Source organism: Phaethon aethereus, assembly GCF_964289735.1.
Source record: "Phaethon aethereus genome assembly, chromosome: 1".
Taxonomy (NCBI): domain Eukaryota; kingdom Metazoa; phylum Chordata; class Aves; order Phaethontiformes; family Phaethontidae; genus Phaethon; species Phaethon aethereus.
In genome coordinates, this window is record NC_138575.1 from 180,394,590 (window position 1) to 180,416,240 (window position 21,651).

The following is a 21,651-nucleotide window of genomic DNA, read 5'->3' on the forward strand; positions in this document are numbered from 1 at the left end:
ACTTGGGATAATTTAGTAGTCAGCAGGGAGAAGTAGACACTTTCAGGGAACAATTCACCTCATCATGAAGTAAAATCTAAAGGAGTTCAGATGAATCACATTAAAAAAGAACCTGTTTAAAGAATCTAGATAATTAGCTGAAGGTATCCTTCAATTACAAATACCAGTATTCCATCAGATCATTCCTACTTTTAGTACCTTCTTTTGCAAGATGAGATTTTTCAAAAGTACGTGAATGCTGGACAGCATTCATACTGAAAAATCCCACCTTCTTGCTAAGAATTCTTATCCTTAACACTGCATATTCTCTCTGTAAGGAATCCCTTATGCCTTATTCCTTATTCTCTGTAAGGAAATATTTTTATCTATCTTGCATTAAAAACAGTACATTGTGACTATAGTATCAATATTTTATTACAGTACAAACTTCTGTTGTACATCAGCTACCATGACTGTAGTCAGACATTAGGAAATTATATGTGAGTGTATAAACTTCCACTAATATGCACAATAAAAATGTCTACTGTTTTTCTTGTGGAATTTTTACTAATATAAGAATGTAAATGTTAAGAAGGGGTCCAATAGTCTGTTATCATAAACACCACGTCTTCTGATTTATTCTCATGACAACATTATCTCTAAATTTATAGTCATTTTACGTCTCTGTTTACCCCTGCTCTTTACCATTTTCTTTTTCTGGTTTCATTCTACTGAATGAAACAAGCCCAAATCTCTTAGTCTTCCTAAAAAGAAAGGCTCCTGCCTTTTTTCCTTTCTCTAGTCCTTTTGATAAGATAACTTGGTCTTTACTGATAGTAGGTACTTCCCTGTTTTGTGTCAGGAGCAGATTGTATCAACCCTTCACACATAATTATACCAAAGTCATTACTGAAAATATTATTCAGGATTATTTCTGATATTGAATTCTGTGGAATTTCTCTTCAGCCCCATACTTCCCCTTTCAGCACCTATTCACTTCTTGAATCAACCTGCAGGTTCTATTAACATATATTCTAGCTAAACTAAAATAATTTCCTGTATGGCACTTCATCACATGCTTTACTAAGTCCAGAGAGATGAGATTTATTCAGTTTCCTTTGTTTCTAAAAATGAAGTAATTTTCTATGGTAATCTCACATTATCTACCATTCTTAAAATTGATGTGGCAGATCTACCCTTCTACCCTTTTCATGGTGTTATATTTTCCTTTTTAATTCTGTTTAATTTATTCAGTTCAATTGTCATAGATTTGTGGTAACCTGTGTCACTTTTCTGTCCTCTAAGATTGACTGTACATTTATGACATCCCAGTCAGGTAGCACTCATCTCATACTTTGCGTACTTATAAAATTGGTTGGTGTTGAATTTGGATTTTTCTTCTGATCAGTTGTGGTGTTTGTAGTAAATGCCTCCCCAGTAAACCACAGGTATCAGACAAAAGCACGTCAAGTATGGACAGGGAACCTTAGGTGATATACAACAGAGTTAGCATGAAGTTTAAGCAAGTATTTCTAGCTGGTGCTGTGACTGCTGCAGGCCATGATGAGGTGGACATTTGTGCAGACAAGTGTTGCAGTCTTACTTAATCAGCCTTGTCATCATGGAGATCTCACTACCTCTATCTTTTAGCTGTAAAATAATAGGACCCTGAAGGTTTACTTAGTAAACTAACATAGACCCAGATACTACACTGTTGATGCATAACTAATAGAACAAAGAATTTCTCAGTGTTACTGCCTTCTGGAAGAAGAGCACTGTGGAAGGGATATGCAAACCAGCAGTGAATAAATTACCAAGATGTTTATGTCATTCCTATGTTCTTTGACAACACAGGTATAGCAACTGACAGAGTGTAAAGTTCTTTTGAAAGTCAAGCTACTGAGAAGTTGCAAAGTGATTACCTGAGACTGTGAAATAGATTAATTAACACTGAAAAAAGATGCAGTACTTAATAAAAAGTTTCATATCCAAGGTGTTTGCCAGATGTTTTCTGTTTTCAGTGCTATATTTCTCCCCACAGCAGGGAACATTTTCCATTTCAATCAGGAAAACTGTTAATACTTAATTCTGGAATGAGGGAACAAATATAATTTATGACGTAATCCATCTTTTCAAGCTTTTTTGAGGGGTTTGTCATCTCACCTTGCACTCAACAAGGCCATTAACATTAGTGGAATTTTCAGTTGTTGACTGTTTTTCAGCTTTGTTGGCCTGGCCCACTGTCCTACAGCTACAGCTTTGATCCCTTAATACTGCAAGTATCCATGCTGCTATGGTGACAGAGATCTGCAACATTGTGAAAGTGAATGCTGTCCCTGGTATTTCTTTGAAATTCCATTCTATTTTTGTGTCACAATGCAGAAAAAATGAAAATTTTCTCTAGAGAAATTGTCCTGAAAGTCTTCAGCATGTGTTTTGAGACCATCTGAAAGCCTTGCTAGAGTGGGGGCTCTGTTCTGTCCAGATGGAATCCACTCACAAGTAACAGACCTCAGGAGGAATTAATTACTTTGACGGGCTTAATTTTATAAGTAAAAAGCCAGCAGTTTGATATAGCAACAAGTTTTAAAGAAATAATTGTGTACAGGAAGTTTTCCTAATCTGTGCACGCACATTAAGAGATTAAAGTGATGAAGTGTTATGGCAAAGCCAAGGGTAGGGCTGTCGTGTACTGGTCATAGACCGGAGTGAGGTTTTGTTCGTGTTCTCGGGAACAGAATTAAGGTTCAAAATGGAGTCAAGCATCAGGTAACTTTATTTGCCTGACAACAGGTTCACAAATGCAAGAGAAAGAGAAAAGAAAGGAAAGAAAGAAATAATTAATTGCAATAGCTACCACCACGAAGCTATTCTGAGCCCAAGCCATGCCAGGAAGAGAGGGCAGGGCTTTGTAGCCCTTCAGTTTATTCGGCCTACTGTGGGTTCACATACCCAGTGTGAATCTTTCCAAAAAGATCCTCTGTCCTTTCCTGTCAGGCATTTCCCAAGGAAGGGGCCACGCTAAAGGCTGTGGTCCCTTCTGGTTGGCTCAGTTTCACAAGGGGATACTGTCCGTGATGCCAATTTAGATGTCGCGGTCTGAAAGGAGCTGTTCAGGACGATCTCCTTCCCCGTGAGACCAATGACCAAGTTTGTAATCCCCTGGACTGAATTCAGGTGAAACGACACCAGCCAACCAATTTAACAATTTAACAATACAAAATGCAAAGCATGAGGTTACATAAATGACTCAAAGGCGACTACTCTAACTGAACAATTCCACTTAAACAAATAAGTCCCGTGCAACCTGTCTTTCGCACTTCAACAAAGAGGGGTCGGGGTGGGGGGAGAGAGAGAGAGAGTGCGCGCAAAGATATCACCGCCCGTGGATCCAGGGGCGTCCCATTGGTCCTCTTGATGTTCCTTGGTGGTGAGGGTTCCCCTTTTTGCTTCTGATGGTGTCATTTTTATACAGTCCGAGTCCCACAATCTCTGTATTCCAAGAAACTTCATGCATATGCAACAGGCTGATGCGACAAGCAATGGCACATCTGCGGGCCTTGGTGTCTCCTCTCACCATATCTGTGCTCTGCAGGAACCGGTCATTGTGCCTGCACCGTATCTGTGCTCTGCAGGAACTTGCTCTTCCCTGGGGTCCATGCCGTACCGAGAGATGTTTGAGCCGTTGTACCAAGAAAGGTGTGGGTTCCTCGGAACCGTGAAACGTTTAAGACAGAAACTGCATATTGGTCCACCACAAGGGCATAGCTCCAGATTCAAATGCTAAATTTAGCTATCTGCAATGAAGGTGTGTACATAAGATTTAGGTGCCTTAACTTCTCCTTATAATTAATGGAGATCTAGTCCAAACAGTCAGTATAATATAGAGAGCTGTTCAGATTCACTTCTGTACATTTGTTTTGGTGAATTACTATATTGTATTGACTGGCCCAATAGGATTGACAGGATTTCTGTTAATTAAAATGAGAGATTATAAAACATATGTATCTATATTTCCCATGTAGATATATACATTGTAAACAACTAAATTTTGAATCTGAATCTCAGTCCTGTACTCGGCTCCTCTCTAGCACTTCATCACCTTCATATTTTAACCTGCAAATATACAAGATGAAACCTTCTCTTTGCACAATCAGTACAGATGACTGTCTCTAAAGCTAAACCCTAGGGTGGAATGAATCCTGCCTTACTTATGACTGTATTTAAGTAACCTTAAGTTTTTTACCTAAATGAGGTATAAAAAGAAGGCCCTCACTCATTTTTAAGTGAAATCTGGTAACTAAATTCAGTGTAAGAGAAGGATTTATCATCCAGGCAGCTGAGAAGATGGTGGGAGGAAATAGTTGTTTTGAGGAAAAAAAAAACCAGGAATACTGATGAGACCCGAGTTGAAAACATGTCAAAAAGAGAGTAAGCAGAACTATATATAGACAAGTAGGAAAAAGTCGAGTCTTGAGCTGAAGAACTTGTAAAGGAAGAATTGGCGTGGTATATAGGAAAACTAAATGCTAAAGGAATGACTTATAGTTCACAAGGGAATTGATCTGTTTCCTTCAGTCCATGCCTTCCTAAATCAGGAGTGCTAATAAAATTCATTTGTGTTCTATAGAGATGAAAGACCCAGTTTCACACCCAGCAAAGGCAGTAGCAAAACTCCAACCATTTCAGAGCAGAAGAGGTATGTGTCCAACGAATGTGTGGAGAAACAGCCGCCTGTCTCTGTTATACCACCAAATAAATTGGTCTGGCTACCAAAAAAATATTCTGGCATCTCAGGTCATCATATTCTTAAATGTTTGGCATTGTTGCTAAATTACTTGCTGCCTCTGAAGTTACCATTTAATAAATTAACTCACCTGGTATAAGGGTAATAATCTTTTTAAATGTGACTGTTAATTCCCTCATAACTACAATTTTATAATAGTTCCTCTTCTAAAGCTAAATAGTTGGCACAAAGCCATGCATTACTGGCTGGGGTTTGCAGGGAAAGACTGGGTGTCCTAACCAAGTGCCAGTGATCCTTTTCAGCATTCTTCAGCTCAAATCAGTCATTGAAACCAAACGAAGGACAAGGCAATTAACGGGACAATAATTGTTAGGTGTTTTGACAAGGCATTCTATAAATGGTAATTAACATCTGCACCGCAGTTCCTGTCAGGGAGGTGAAACAGTGGAAATGTTGAGTGAAATAAATCCGTCAACTGAAATTCTTCATTTACTTTTCATATTTGGGTGTATCAACTTTTTTTTTAATCCAAGAAGAAAAATATTTGTTTTCCTTCAGGTGGTTAATCAGAGTTGCCTTATAGTTTTTCAATTCTACAAGTTCAATAAGCACAAAGCTGGTGCAAGGAATATAATTCTAAGGAGATAAGTAGGTCTTAAATCTTATCTTTTAGTATTATACAAAACCAATGGTTTGAAGAAAGCAAAACAACAGTTTTTTGTAGTATGTTCCTGCCCAAAAATTGCTTTATACATTAACCAAATTTCCCAAATTTCCAATGATTTTTTTTTATTATATGAGAAGCCAAGCTGTGTACAATCATAAAGGAGGATGTAAAGAGCCTGTTACATGTGTGAGAGTTCGTGATCTGTGCTCATAATAACAATTCTTCCTTCAGTATCTTTCTTAATCCATTTTAATCCATTTAAAAATCAATAATATTTGTTAATTTTTTTTTTGCTTAATAACATTCAGGCACCTGCAGATGCCATCCAGGATATTCCTCTAAATGTTTTAGTGGAGACCTACCATATATGGACTTTGTGCACTAATTTCAGATAATCTTTTTACTGTGTACTTAGATTTGGATGCAACTTAAAGTGGCCTACTTTCTATCTTCTCTTGCATGAATAAATATAATACAGTAAAAAACAAGTGTAAGAGGTTTGGAAGGCTGCTTTGCAGAGATTTTTCATTAAATAGAAAGAAGACAAAAGAACATTTTCCGCCTCCACTAAATGTGGATTCACTATTCATCTGAAATATGGTTTGATTCCTCCTTAGAATCACGACGAGTTTTTTCATCAGTCTTCCAGGTAAGATTTGAAAGCCTGGAGGTATAGCTCTTGCCAAGGATTACAATAGGACTGTGTGACTAACGAAAATTATTCGGAAAATCATGTATACAGACACTGCTTCCATATTAATTTTCAGTATATTGAATGTAATGACTAAATGCAGCACAGATTAATTTTCAAGCACGGTTTAATAAAATGTAAGTGTTTTGAATCAGGAACATTTGTTTAATGGGAGTTTTACTGTAAACTATATAAGCTCATTAAGAGACATAAATATCTCTTCTGAAAAAATTATATAAATGAACACAATTTTTAAAGAAAATGAAGGAACTGTAACATGGGTGAGGCTCAGACATAATGAAGGAAAGCATTTTTTAGTATTCTCTGTGTAATATGCCCGCGGTTCTGACAATTCAACTGGCACTGAATTGAATTTTACAAAATGAACTAAATGAGATGCCATTATACAAGCAGAATTAGGAAATGGTTCTTTCATCTCTGGATTAGTTTAATGGCATCTCTGACATCTCTGTCCCATGAAATTTATCAAGCATACATTTTTGTATAGAATAGAAGACAAAATCAACCATATAATCAAGCTTACTAGTCACTTAATTTAAGCACTGTCTTCTGTTACATACTTCAGTTATTCAGATTCATGTAGGTCAAGTTAGGAGAACGAGCTCCCAAACTTAGGTCCTAATTCTTGCAAAGAGAAATGTACTTCAAAAAGTCTTTTCAAGTCAGTTAAACTACTTATTTACATAATAGCACTTACAAATAAGGCATCTGCCACAAATTTGCAACAAATTCAGTTTAAGCTAAATTTTATTTCAGTCTGAATTGTACTGAAGGAAAATAGGAAAACATGAAAGTGACAGGAAACATACATTAGTAATAGGCCTTCATAAAAAAAGATGCATTTAACCTTAAATGTAATGTTTGTTTAGATAGCTGTAATTAAACTAATTACAGAATAAATGTCATATTTCTGTTAAAAATTAGTCTTAATTACCTTTCTTAACTACCATTGCATTTTTAAACACCGTAGTATATGTCTACACTTTCATTTTGCTCTTAGATGAATCGCATTCTGGAATATAAAATTTGTAGCTTTTTATTTTGTGTTTCTTTTTTTTTTTTTCAATTTTTCATCTATTCCTTAAAGTAGGTAATTGATTTTTCTTCTTTTTTATTAAAAAAATTATGGGAAAATGTTTACTTTGGCACTTGTTGCTGTACAGTGATTAAAATTAATGCTAAAGAAAATAATACTTAAAAAATTCAATTTGAGAAATCATTATTTGAGACAGCCAGCATGGGTTCACCGAGTCCTGCTTCACCAACTTAGTGACCTTCTAGGATGGAGTGACCATGTCAGTAGACAAGGGAAGAGCTACGAATGTCATCTATCTGGACTTCAGCAAGGCCTTTGACACAGTCCCCCACAAAATCCTTCTCTCTAAATTGGAGAGAGACGGATTTGATGGGTGGACTGCTGAGTGGATGAGGTATTGGTTGGATGGTCGCATCCAGAGGGTAATGGTCAATGGTTCAATGTCCAGACGGAGACTGGGGATGAGTGGTGTCCCTCAGGGCTCTGTACTGGGACCAGTACATTTTAATGTCTTCATCAATGACATAGTGGGATTGAGTGCACACGACACCAAGCTGAGTGGTGTGGTTGACATGCCTGAGGGATGTCATCCAGAGGAACGAGGACAAGCTCAAGGAGTGGGCCTGTGTGAACCTCATGAGGTTCAACAAGGCCAAGTGCAGGGTCTTGCACCTGGGTCGGGGCAACTCCTGGTATCAATATAGGCTGGGGGATGAAGGGATTGAGAACAGCCCTGCCGAGAAGGACTTGAGGGGGCAATAGTGGATGAAAAGCTGGACACGAGCTGGCAATATGTGCTTACAGCCCAGAAGGCCAACCATCTCCTGGGCTGCATCCAAAGCAGCACGGCAAGCAGGTTGAGGGAGGTGATTCTGCCACTCTACTCCACTCTGATGAGACGCCACCTGGAGTGCTGAGTCCAGCTCTGGAACCTTCAGCACAGAAAAGACATAGACCTTTTGGAGCAGGTCCAGAGGAGGGCCACCAAAATGATCAGAGGGATGGAACATCTCTCCTGTGAAGAAAGGTTGAGAGAGTTGGGGTTATTTAGCCTGGAGGAGACAAGGTTACAGGGAGACCTTATTGCAGCCTTCCAGTACTTCAAGGGATCTTATAAGAAAGATGGGGACAGGCTTTTTAGCAGGGCCTGTTGTGATAGGACAAGGGGTAGTGGTTTTAAACTAAAAGAGGGTAGATTCAGACTAGATAGAAGGAAGACATTTCCTACAATGATGGTGATGAAACACTGGAAGGGGTTTCCCAGAGAGGTGGCAGATGCCCGATCCTTGGAAACATTCAAGGTCAGGTTGGACCAGACTCTCAGCAAGCTGATCTCATTGAAGATGCCCCTGCTCATTGCCGGGGGGTTGAACTAGATGATCTTTAAAGATCCCCTCCAACCCAAACTATTCTGTGATTCTATGAATTAGGATTGAATGTTTAGAAATACAACTAAGTGATAGAATTTGAAATGAAGCTACACTGATTGTTCCTGGTGGCAGCTTTATGTTATAAAATTTGCTCAAGGTCCTAGAGTTAATAACTTGGAACTATTTTTCCACAAGATTAAATCTCAGGCATGTTACTTTTGGAGAGAAACAAACTAACAACCCCAGCCAGGAGTGCCTCATTAAACTTGTGGTTCTTTGATTCAAGAAAAATTGAAACTTACAGGAATGAAGAAATATATGAAATCTGTGACCAAATTCCTGGAAGTCTCTAAATGTTGTAGGACAGTGAAGTTGTATGCTTACGGTAAAATAATCTTTTCTATATAAGTTATTTTTAAGGAAGAATGCTTCTATTTGTGATTCAGTAAGAAGATAATAAGACCACTCTTGCTGTGGTTTCTATCCTGGTTTCCTCTTTAAATGTTTCTATAGTGGATAATAAGAGCAGAAAGCCTTGAGACTCTGTAGTTCTCCAATTTTTTTCATCATTTCTGTTGGACACTCAGACTACTACTATTTCTAGAACTTGCTTGAAAAAGCACTTTTTTTTCAACTTTAAAATATGTGGTGTTCTTTTAAATAAAAATTTACATTTTATTAGAATACAATACCTCCTATAAAAATATTCTTGCAATAGCATAAAGAAACCCTTTTTCTCAAGCTATCTAATATAAACTAAAATAATGGCTGAATATTATTATTAGTGATATTTCAAGATTACAGGAAAATTGCAATACTTGGAGCTTAGGAGAGAACTGGAGATATTTGGGAAGAATTATTGAATGACTCCTCAAAGAAGATTAATATAAACTAGCAAAACTACTGAAATTCAATAGATGATTAACTCTATGTATGGGCTGAGAACATCCTGGAGATAAGGATAGTAAATAAAACTATATGCATGTCTGAACGTAAAGTTTTTCACTAATTTAAAACTCAAATAAATTTGTGGTGCAGCAAATAACTTACAAAGATACCTTTCTTAATCTGGCCCATAAATTTAGTAATTTCTACTTTTTCACAGTTTGGTGTTTTCCAGGCTTTTAATTGTATGATCTGTCCTACTTTCAAGACTTCAGGAAACCTCAGCAATCACAGTCTTCTCTCATAAATAACAGCTTTTCAGGGTTTTCAACCTATTTCAAAGTGTGGAGAACTACAATCATTTTGAAGCATTAATTTTCTGAAAGATATCTTGACTGTAGCAGGCTCTCTCTAGTAAGTCTCTTCCAGGTTTCACAGAAACTTTCTTCCTGAGTATGCTTGAGATACACTGCTGTTTTGGTACTTTGGGTAGTGTAAATGTCTGCTGGTTTGTTCACTGCCTGCTGGAGCCATTTTGCTTATAACGGAAAAACTTAATTCAAGTGCATTTTCAGGAGATCAGAGTGGATTAACCTAACATCTTCTGGAATGGCAACAAATATCTGTACTATTTTAAATACATAGAGCTAGATGTAATTGCCATCCATGGGTACCCTTTTTATGTATGAACAGAAACTCACACCTCCAGAAAGTGAGTCAGGTCTTCAGAGAGGACTTTGTGCAAATGCTTCTCTTTCCATTGATAACAGAAGGAGTTTAGGATGACTGCATACCCGACTTTAGCACAGCAATTAAATTGCTTGTTTTGTGAGTGATTCTGTTCATTTCAATAAGCATCGCTCTATTCATTCCATTCTGTTGTTAAATGAAGATAAAGGATGTGGATAGATAGAATATGTGTATTAAAATATATATAAAAGTAAAAATATAGAAAATGTATGTGATAGATATACAAATAAAACAATTCTATATCTATGTGTACATATAGCACAGTTCATCATATATAAGTATATGACGAGGAATTGTGCTTTTATTCAGTTATGGATTAGTAAAGCCAATGTCCTTACTTCAATAAAATCACAAGGTATCATGCCCACCCTCAAGGCATGATCTGTATTTTTCACAAGTCAGAAGGTCAAGCTTTTACCATAAGTTAGAGAGTGATCAGGAAAAAACACTCTTTAATTTAGACTTCATTTAGAAATCATAAAAATCAAATGAAATTCAAGTTGACTGGTTTTATTTTTCTGCTGTACATGAGTTAATGGTCAGGCACATAGCAGCTGCATAAAAAGTTTACGAAGCTGTATAGTGCTGAAATAAATATTGTTCAGCTCAGTTTCACAGCATTCTGCCAGTCTTTCTCATTTTGAATAATAGCTTTTTTTCACATTGAATCCTACCTTTTCTCACATACAATTTGTAGAAATTACTCAACAAAATTTGATTTTATGATAAACAGTTGACAGAATCTTCCAAATTGAGACTTAAGTTGTTTTTGACTGACAGCAGGTTCATGTTTGGGGCATATTAATAGATAAGAAAATCTGATGAGGCCAAAAGTGGTGCTGTCTGAACAGGTTGTCTGTAAGCCAATTCAACAAAATATTTTTATCAAGTACCATAAATATTTAGGTGAGAGGGAAAAAATGTAATAAATTATTGTGATCATGGGATGGTTTATAAATATTTTATTATCTCCATTCATCATCACCTTTTGGGATTAAAGACTTTTTTAGGTAGCAAAATGGAGAGTTACTACTTAATGAAAAAAGATTTATGCTAAAAATGAATATTATTCCAAATCCTTGAACACTGACTGTGCTTTAGTCTCATTAAGTGATTCAATCAAATTTAAAAGGTTCATCTGAATTCTCTATGGAATTTTGATTTGTTAGATTGTCCTACTAAAATTAAATGTATGGCAGGAAAAAATGCTAATTTTGAGGAAATAAGATTAGATAAGACGGCATTCTTCATAGCAGTAGCTTCAGTGGATGAGAAGATGGATGAGTTCCATGCCATGCTGAAGATGGGTGCATATTTATAAAGATATGCTGTCTGCTCTTTGTGTGCCATAAAGTCTGTCTAAATAACAATATCCTCTCAGGGAGAGAATCTGCTGTTCTGGCTGCCCACGTATTATTGTATTTGGACTATCTCCATTTGCAAATGTTGACTTTTCATTTGTGACCAGAGAATGAAATCTGTATGAGAGATGTGTAAAACATTTAATCTTTATTTATTTGTTAACAGAAGGTTTTTTTGGCAAATCCTGTTTGCATTTCTTTTCTCCTGCTCTCTCTGGAAGGTAACTGTCTGCATCCGCAATGTGACACTTAAACTGAGAATATAAATTGCAGTTCTTTGTGGGGTTTTGTTTGTTTGTTTGTTTGTTTGTTTTAATAACAGAATGCATTAAACCAGATTAACAATCCCAGATATTATTTTGTATCTTCTGTATTTCCAAAGGGTATGCTACAATTGGCTAGATTTGTCAGTGAAAGTTTATAGAGGATACAGTTTTATGTTAATATTTGCTGATACAAAGATTTTTTAAGACCACAAAGGACCACTAGATTATCTAGTGAACCTACTTTTTTGATACAAGGTATGAAGTTTCATGCAGTTAAAATCTGAAAAAAAAGTGGCATTGAGATCTGAACATATGCAATGTGCAATGCACGATAAGTAACAGAGCTGGATTTTTATGACCAGTGAAGAGCACTGAGTCATCCAGGTTTGAGCTGTTCACTGGACAGCTCAGCACACCTCCAGACCACAACTGTTTTGGAATGCCTCCTGTGGCATCTTCCTACACCCTTGATTGCATGGACCATTCCTTTGTGATTTCAAAGAGTATTGTAACTTGCCTGCAGAATGATTGCAAGTCTAACATTAGTCAATTCATGTATCTACTCACAAAGACTAAGCAAACTTGACCCCTAGTATCTCACAAGCTCAGCAATCACATAAACTGTATTAGTAGAGATTACAAAATGGGTTGCTTGCTATCTTCTACGGACAACCGAGGGCTAGAATTTGGTTAAATCTCTCTGATTTTTCAAGCAACCAAAAGGAACTGCCACTAAGCTATAAAAATGTATTTCTTATTCTGAGATTCAGTATTAAATAATTTCTGTTACAAAAAACCCAGAACTAAACCAGAAATGTAATAACAGACAGCTGAACTAATTTCAAGGGTGTGTTCAGGTGGCAGGGGCAGAGAGATGTAAATGTGGTTTGCCTGAACGTTCATTTTCCAAACAAGCTGGTTTAGGAAACTTCATGGGATTATTAACAACTTCAAACTACTAAGCACTGCTGAAATTCTTTATATGCTTTCTCTAAGTGTATTTGCTTAGGCAGAGCAGCATGCAAACTTAGTCTTGAAGCACCTGTTCTGCATCTAGCTGGACAGTACATAAAGCAGCCTATTCCTTCCTATCTGCAGAAACAGGTTGCAAAATTACTTCCAAGAAATGTGTATGCAAGCAGGTCTAAAAAACCAAAGGTTTTATTCCTAAAAACATTGTAAAATGAATTCCATTTCTTGGATGGTGTCAACTCTTGGAAGGTGCCTTGCCTTAGAAAATGCAAGGAACTAAAAATTTATCTGGACTGCCAGTGCTTCGAAGTGTAGACTCTGTGGTGCATAACTATTCCCTGAACATGCACACATGGGAATGCATACATATTTCTATAGATGTATTCTAATGCAGAAAAAGTAACTGAAAATGGACACAAAAATTCAGGTCAGATAAATAACGTATCGACAATGGAGCCATTACTGATGGAGGTGTAACTTGTAAATGGTAATGGTATTAAATTTCTAGTAAGGATAACAGAAAAAAAGGAGCACCAAACAATCTAAGTAACACTCCCTTTCATTGTAGCTTTTGCACTGAAGCAGCTATAGGTGAAAAGAATTTAAGTCAAGAAATACAGAATACGGTCTAATAGTGATCATGGTGTTAACAGACATCTCTTCTACAGTAAATGAGGAATTTCAGCATTCCCTAGGTGTGTAAGAAAACATAGTATAGTCTCCGTCTCTGCAGGAGGGATTACAGAATGGTTTCTCATTTATCAGAAGAGGTCTTGTTACCAAGGTTGAGGTTGATTTGTTGATTCTTGCACATCTATAGGAGAGAGAAAACAGATTCCATCAGGAAGAAAAGGGAACTGGAGTTAAGCTTTCCATAAATGTTCAAACCACAAGTGGCCTCTGCATAATGTTTGAAACAAAAGGCAGGTGCACTTTCTGTAATCAGCATATGGGTATAAACTGGAGGGGGGAAAAAAACAGTATACTGCATTGCTGTATTGTTCAAAGCTACAACCTGTTGGCATGTTATGTACTCCTAAAATGCCAAACATATTTAGATTTTCAAGATATGAAGGGAAGGGAACACTTACTTTCTTAACTGTGGAACGACTTAGGCATGAAGCAATCCCAGTCATCAGAAAACTAAAGCAATTCTATGTAGAAGCAGAATTCCAATTAGTTGAATACTCTTGCATTTCAAAATTTATCCGCCCATGAAGTCAAAGAAGTCATGCATGATTTTTGAAGTTGTCACCGAAATCAGGAATAAACCTCGTAACACCAATGTAGTGTTAAAAGGCAGGCATTCTTTATTCACAGTGCCGGGAACACGGGGGATAGCTCCTCCTAAATCGTGTTCCCTCGATCAGTTCAAAAATCAAACATTTATAGGCAAGATTAATACATATTCATCAAGTGTCCATACAATGATTGGTTAAGTATTCCTCGCCTACCATGCTAATGACCACACATGCTCACTATAATTTCTTGGGATTTTATTTCCTTAATCTTTTGAGTCGGAGGGTTTCTTGAGTGGGTGGTCTCTGAGTCGGTGGTCGCGATCTCCCCCTGCCGGAATTACCTTTCCTACAAAGTTCACTTAAGCTTGGCAACACTAAATAGATCTTCACGTGCTATCGGTCCAATATGCAATCATTCACCCCACAGTCCTTTGTTTTAAGACAAGACTATAGAATGAATAATTACCTACCCACCAGACCGTAGAACTGACCAAGGTGTTCCTTCTTTCTGACTACTTGTTATTAGAACAAAACATAATACCATGATCACAATGTTACACTTAACTCCTTGATAATTAAATCAAGATGGGAAGGGTTAGGTGGGTTCTCGAGCAGCATTGCTGGTGCATAATGTTCTTATAGTTACAACTTGCTACAAATTCACAAACCTATTGTCTAACCCTATTTTATTTTAATTCCCTACCACCTTGGTTACAAAGTCATAGTTTGGATCTTAGACACCTATATTTCTGTGGAGCCCATCTGGATCTCTTAAGTACATTACAGAATTTTGTAGAAAATCTTATTCTGCTAGGCTTTCCTGACTTTTCAGAAAATACTTTAATTGCAGCATTTCTGTATCCTGGGTAGTACCTTGCACATACACTTACCTGCTGCCCACTTACTCCCCCCCGCCCCCTGCCGTTATTGTGCCAGTTAGGTATTCCGGCAGCTTATATCTGTTAAGTAATGCAGGTATAAGTTAACCTTAAAGTATTATTTAGTTCAGTAGTGATGAAAAAGAAGCTTGGGCCAAGACAGGGAAGAGGAACTAGCAGGGGTTTCTTGATCTGTACCTGAGTACAGAGGATGCAACTCCAGGAAGGGAAGAGAGAAGCAGCAGGTTACAAGGTGGTGGTGATAAGTCTGCCAACACTGGTAGCAGCAATGGTGGGAATCCAGGGACCTTGGAACAAGGTGATTTGGGAACAGAATGTGATTCCATCAGTACTGACTCTGCCAAGTGGAATGACCATGCAATAAGCCACTAAAAACATATTTTTAGGAGTCACTGAAGAATCTTGCTGTTAGTTACAAGAAAACACATCAAGCACAGCATGTATGTAGTTTTGTAGTCTTAGATTGTTTGTTTTTGTTTTTGTTTTTAACAGACTAGAAATAAACAACTGTCTCATTTATTTGGCTGATATTTAAGAGAAAAAAAGTCAAAATAATCCTTTTGATTATAAACTGCTTTCCAGTTTTTATATTTATCATACATAGTAGTTGAAAAACCTCTGTGAAATGTAATAATGTCATTTCAATTCCAATATATGTGGGGAAGGCTGTAAAAACATGTGGTCTCAGAAAAGGTCATTTAGTAAAGTAGCCCATGAAAGCTTAAAAATCTATATTTGAGGTTAAATAGAGCTGAAAACGTTGTTGCTGTCATTTTCTTTTCTTTTTCCTTTTTAAGAAGCAATATGAAAAGTTAAATAAATATGTCTGAAACACAGCTGTGACCACATTTAAATCCACTACACTTAGCGCCAGTGCCCTCAGGCAAAGAGTACCCATTCATTTTTTTGAGACTGAAAATCTCACTGAGTGGAACTTAACTTGTGGTCTCGACTCTTTCAGAATTGAAGAATGAATTTTCTGGCTTTAAGTAAGAGAGTTTTAAAGAAGCGGATTGAAAAACAGCTGGTCAACACACCAGCTAGTTGTTAATTGCAGCAGTAAGTTAATCAGTGAAATAGCAGTTTAGCTTCTGGGTATAATAAAAAGAGATAAAAGACCACACAGAAATTCCAGCATTAGGGTATGACCAGCTCTCGAGTGGCGTACATTATCTTCCTCCTTACACCTGTCTGCTTTTCAGTAGGCAAGTCATGCATCTGCTTGACAGCTATTAACAGAATAAAATAACAACAAGAAAGCATTTTTGGGTAAGATCTGATATAAATATTTACAAAGACAATTTAAGGGAGTGTTTGTTATGCACTTTTGTGTTTGCTTTCAAAACATTTAACTCCAGAGACAGATGGCTTGTACAGGTTTATCAGCACTTGTGTCATTATATATTCAAGCAGCCAAGACTGATAACCAGCCTCATGTATTACGGATTGTTCAGAGAACAAATACTTTGAAAAAACCCACCACATATCAATAAAGTACTTCAGCGTGGAAAAACTTGATACAGAAATTTCACTGACATTTTTATGAAGAGAAAGGAAACAAATTAATGCAATTATAAAATTAAAGCAGCAGGAACAGGTTTTTAAGTGGTGTCATTGTATGTGGTAATGAAACAACTTTAGAAAATTGGGTGAAAAGCTATTGTTCAGCAGCGGTGGAGGAGAAAGATAATTACCATTAAGGCAACATTATGCTTTCTCAATACAAAACAGCCAACTCTTCAGTGCAAGGTACCCCCAGAAGATCTCTCTCCCATCATACTGCTCATGATCATTTCACTTTATGCTGCTGAATAGCGACCTGAATAATAAGGAATCTTTGAAAAGCATAAACTGTCTATACTTGAGAACATAATTACACAAAACAGAAGCTGAAAAAAAAAGCCCATATTGTTGAAAGACTGTCTTTTTTGAAGGTGAGGTCTTTTTTTCCTAAATCTGTTTTTCATCTTTATCCTTTGTCTTGCAATAGGATGTTTATAGAGTCCCCTAATAATGATCATCACCATTATTAGCAATAGCATTTACAAAGATATTATACTTGTATCTAAGGGCCTTAACTGGACATCAGGTGTAAGAGCACCACACACATTGTGAATGAAGCTGCCTTTTTCCTGTAGCAGTAAGCATTATTATGTAAGCTTACTACAAGTAAGCTTGAAGTAGCTCAAGAGTAAAATATATTATTTTAACAATATCCATTTCTAAAAAAAATACTTTGTGGATTCCTCTTTCTCTTGTGAGAGCTTAAACCAAAAATTTTTTAAATAATAATTATTAATTATATATTAGATGAAGTCTTGCAAGGCATGTTATAAATGTAAACCTCACAATATTTTAATACGGCAAGTAAATATTGCCTGTATTTTACAGATTGGAAAGCATGAGTCAGAGTACTGGAAAATATGCATACTCACGTGAGTAGGCATCTGAACCTGTTCTCAGTTCTGGACATGCATTTTATTCATAAGTTTTCATACAGGCATACGTAGAGGTGTGTGCAGACTTACACCGTACATCACAGCTATTTGAACAGTTATAAAGTTAAAAGAAGTATCCTACAGGTGTTCCCATGGGATTTCCAGTCCTTTCCTAAAAGGACAGGACCTCACTCTGTCTACAACTGTCTTACATCCATACAAAAATTTTAATTGGCATTCTACAGAGGCTGCCATGATCTTTCCTTTGGCTGAAAGCTCTGCATGGGGAAGGCTGACTGGAGCAGGACTTGTACACAAAAATTATTTTTTGAAGTCTAAGTGGGGCAGTAGTATCTTGTTAAATCAAAAAAACCCGAAGAGCTGCTCCTTCTGAACAGGCCATCATCTCAGTATTGTTACCCATTCCTGTCTGCTGCTCACAGTAACAGATATCTAAATGTTCCAGTGCTCTCCCGAAAGTTTATCAACTTAAAGATGGCTGAAGCAAGGGATGTTTAATATCCATTCTGAGTTTAACAGCACTAACTGCCTAGAACTTTAACTAAAGAAAGCAAAACACATGAAGTAAATTTTCAAAAGAGTTTGACATGTAACTTATAAGACCACATGCGTATTTAGTCGTAAATAAAGCTAGTTTGTTACTCATTTAATTTTTAAATGAAAATAAATATATTTTGAAATGTTTTTAACTAAACAGTTAGTACTGTAGTACTGAAGGCTCTCATGTTAACCTCTTATTTCACTGTAGATTAGAAGGCATAGAGTGCATGCACTGTATTTCTTGGAATGGGTAATTCTGTGGTGAAAGGTTTTCTTTGTGTTTTGAAACTTTTAATCCCTGCCAAACCTTTCCTCCTTGGTCAGGAAGATAGTATTGTACTGTGAGAGTAAGCAAGTTGAAAATTGTTCTGCCACATTTCACTCTGAAAATGGGAAAAAACCTAAATAAAATTAAATTTCTGTTGTCAGAAAAAAAACCCCAAAAACAAAACCAACAACTTTTAACCTATATATTAACCTTTGGAAGTGTTAGCAATACACCATGAGTACTTCCTTTACTTAGTATTGCTTGGTTTTTGTAATAAGTACCTGCCTCACTTTGATTATAACTTCATACTGGAGGATTCAAAGAGCTTTATAGAAAATATAATCTCTCTCTTCCAGGGAATTATCACAGTTCTCGTTTTAGAATCAATGTTCTTAGGTCTCATTGAAATCTCTGCTAAGCTCCTACTTCACACTTGTTTTTTCTTTTTTTCCTAATGGTTCTGGCTTAATTATTTCATCTTGTATTGATCTAAATGGAAAGTGTCATTTATTCTATACATTTTCATGTCCTAGTTAACAGTAATAGAACATCTTCTTATATGGGGAATGTAGAAACAACTTTTATTATGGTTTATTATATTCTGTCACAAGGACAGCATACTGTATATTCTCCAGATATTCAAAAAGAGGAGCTACTCAAAGATAAGAAGATTAACTAATTACATTGTAACATGTAGAAATATACCTGCTTGCATTTTCTATATGTGTGTGTAAAAGCAGTGGGTTGATAATCTGTGGAATTTACTACCATAATTGTTATGTGTCATTTAAAAAAAAAAAAAAATCAACCAGGAAGGAATAGCAATTTCCATAAAATTAATTAGTATAATTTCAGTATTCAGAAAAAGATATGTTACTAAGGGTAATTTATTGTGTATGCATGGAGCACAAGAGAATGAAATGTTCTTTGGTGTTGTAACACAGAAATCTTTGTTAGTGTGTCCTCACTTATCATTTTGAGTTGCAACTATATTATTATAAAGATACACTTTTTCGCTGACACACTACTGACATTTTTCTTCTGATTAGCACTGCTTTTTAAGATGCTTCATGACTTCACTATTCATGCCTACCTGCTAAGGTTCTTTCTCAAAAATCAATCTATAATTTCCTTCCTGTCACTGGACTCTTTAATCTAGGAAAAATGTCTCCTTAATTCTTCAAAGGTCTACGCACTAACCAGTTGATTTACTCTGAAGTCAAGAAAAGGCATCTCAAAATTCTTGCTCAAAATTACAATACAGTTAGCACAGTATCATGACAAAGCATATCTCAGATATTGAGAAATATCTGACAAAGACACATTTATTCTCTGCCTTTTTTCTAGCTTGCACTTCCTCATATATCCAGTCTGATCAGATGGGAAAATTCAGCTGTTTAGAAATACAGTAAGACTGAGAGGAATTTAGTGCTGCTGAAGACATAGGTGACCTGTCTGCCTGACTGGAAGATGCCTGCAGCTGGCCAGCTGCATCCTCAGTAGTCTGTAAAAAATTATATAGAAATTTAATATGCATAGCACTTCAGTAGACTTCATTTCTATCTCTTGTGGTCTCATTTTCCTGACTTACAAAGAATTGTGAGAACAGTTCTTTATCAAGTGCAAGATTTACATGAGCCTTCTTTTTTTTTTATTTACCCTTTGATTTTTATGGTTGCATAGCAGCTATCTGAGATGTGTTTAATGGTCAGAAGAATTACAGATTTTATTCCCTTTCCTGTTGCAATTTTTTGAAGTGTTTAATGACTTCTGGCAAAGTTTAACTTCCCTCTTAATTCTTGGGAGTGTACATCAGTTTTATGCATTGGGTAGATGTCTAGAACTACACACCAGCCCAAGTTTGTAAAATAGTAGACATTAGAATAATATCGCATACAGTGCATTCTTTCGGGCAAGCTCATTTTTGATAGTATAAATGTTTCTCTGTTTGTGGTAAGCTGTTTGTTAATTCACCAAGGCTCTGCAACAGTAAAATGACTTGAAAGCAGGAGAGCATACATCCAAACTGCAGCATTAATTCTCGCTCAGAATCTGCAAGGGTATGTTTACTTCCTCTCACATTTTCACCTGCCTAGTTCTATTTTCTTAGTGTGACTGAAAAAAGGAGTTATATTTATTCATAGTAGGATCTGAGACTGATAACTCAGGGCTAATTGAAGTGTATTTCCACTTTTGAAAACTACATAGGTAGCATATACAGAGAGCATATGACCTATAAAGTGACTACCCTCTAAGAGAATGAAAATGTATCTTGGGTTTACTAGCACAATATTTTGTTGCAGAGTCATTGTTAATTTTCTCATGAGGTATATGTTTATACTTAGTGCCAAATATCACGATCTAAAATGATGTCTTTTTTTCCCTTTCTCCCTCTTTCTTCTTTCTATTTGTTTTTCTTCTACAGATGGGCCTCTTGGACCACGAGGATTAGCTGAAGCTACAGAGATGTGTACTCAAGAATGCCTGGTTTTGGGTCACTCAGACAACTGTTGGATGCCTCCCAGCTTGGGCCCATACCAACAGCCAAAGTCTCCTCTCTCCACCTTTGCACCTCAGAAAGAATGGGTTAAGAAGGACAAACTAGTTAATGGACACACATTGACCAGGACCTGGAAAGAAGATAGCAACAGAAACCAGTTCAGTGACCGAAAGCAGTATGGTTCCAGTGAGGGCCATTTCAACACTGGCAACCACATGACTGACATTCCTCTGGCCAACTTGAAGTCTTATAAACAGGCATCAGGAGCTGTTGAGAGTCCAAAGGAGCACCAGCTATAAGAAATGGTTACTTTGGACCAATGACTTTAGCCTACTTAGACTTGCTAATACAGTGTGTGTGTCAGAGCTTTATGTACTGGGTAGACCTCTAGAACTATGCTTCACCTAGCAGAGATATGCATATCTTTATGTTAGCACTGTGGAAGGTATGATGTCCTGCAACATGAAAGATTGTTTCTACTAGTTGTGTGGTTTTATTAAATAGACATGATTAAAATCCACAGAGATCTCTCCAGTTTGCAAATACTCTTTTTTTGTTTGTTTGTTTTTTGACCCTGGACTGCTGCTATGAACAACAGAAGATGCATTTGGAGAGTGAGAAAGTGAGAAAGTTCAGTGGATTGCAATGATTGAAAAGCATATCCAGTTAGAAAATTGTGCTTTTGTTGTCATTGATCTATGCTGGGACCCTTATACTTGAGATCACATTGCAAACAAAACAACTGAAACTGTAAACATTAATCCTATTGTGCTATTAACAATGTTAGTGGACACTTACAAGTCAATCAGTGTTCAAATACTTGTAAATAGAAACAATTGTTACTTACAATTTTTGTGTACTTATAACGTTCACTTGAAAAGATACTGTAGCATATTTCTGTGTTTCACAGTTGCTTTTTACTTTCTTTCATTTGCTTCCTGTTGTTTTGCTTTTATTTTCAGTGATGGTGTTTCTGTGTTAGTAGTCTGTCTGACACAC

The 21,651-nt window shown here is 36.5% G+C and overlaps 1 protein-coding gene across 2 annotated transcripts in view; it reads left to right on the forward strand.

Annotated features, from left to right (window-relative positions):
- Window positions 1–20,951, forward strand: part of PCDH9 (protocadherin 9) — a gene marked incomplete at both ends in the record, with an annotated part of 703,533 nt that extends 682,582 nt beyond the window's left edge. For both annotated transcript variants that reach the window (XM_082011199.1, XM_082011200.1), the window contains one exon: window positions 20,578–20,951. In XM_082011199.1, coding sequence (XP_081867325.1) covers window positions 20,578–20,951 — 374 coding nt within the window. The remainder of the gene's footprint in view (window positions 1–20,577) is intronic.
- Between the last annotated feature and the right edge of the window lie 700 nt (window positions 20,952–21,651).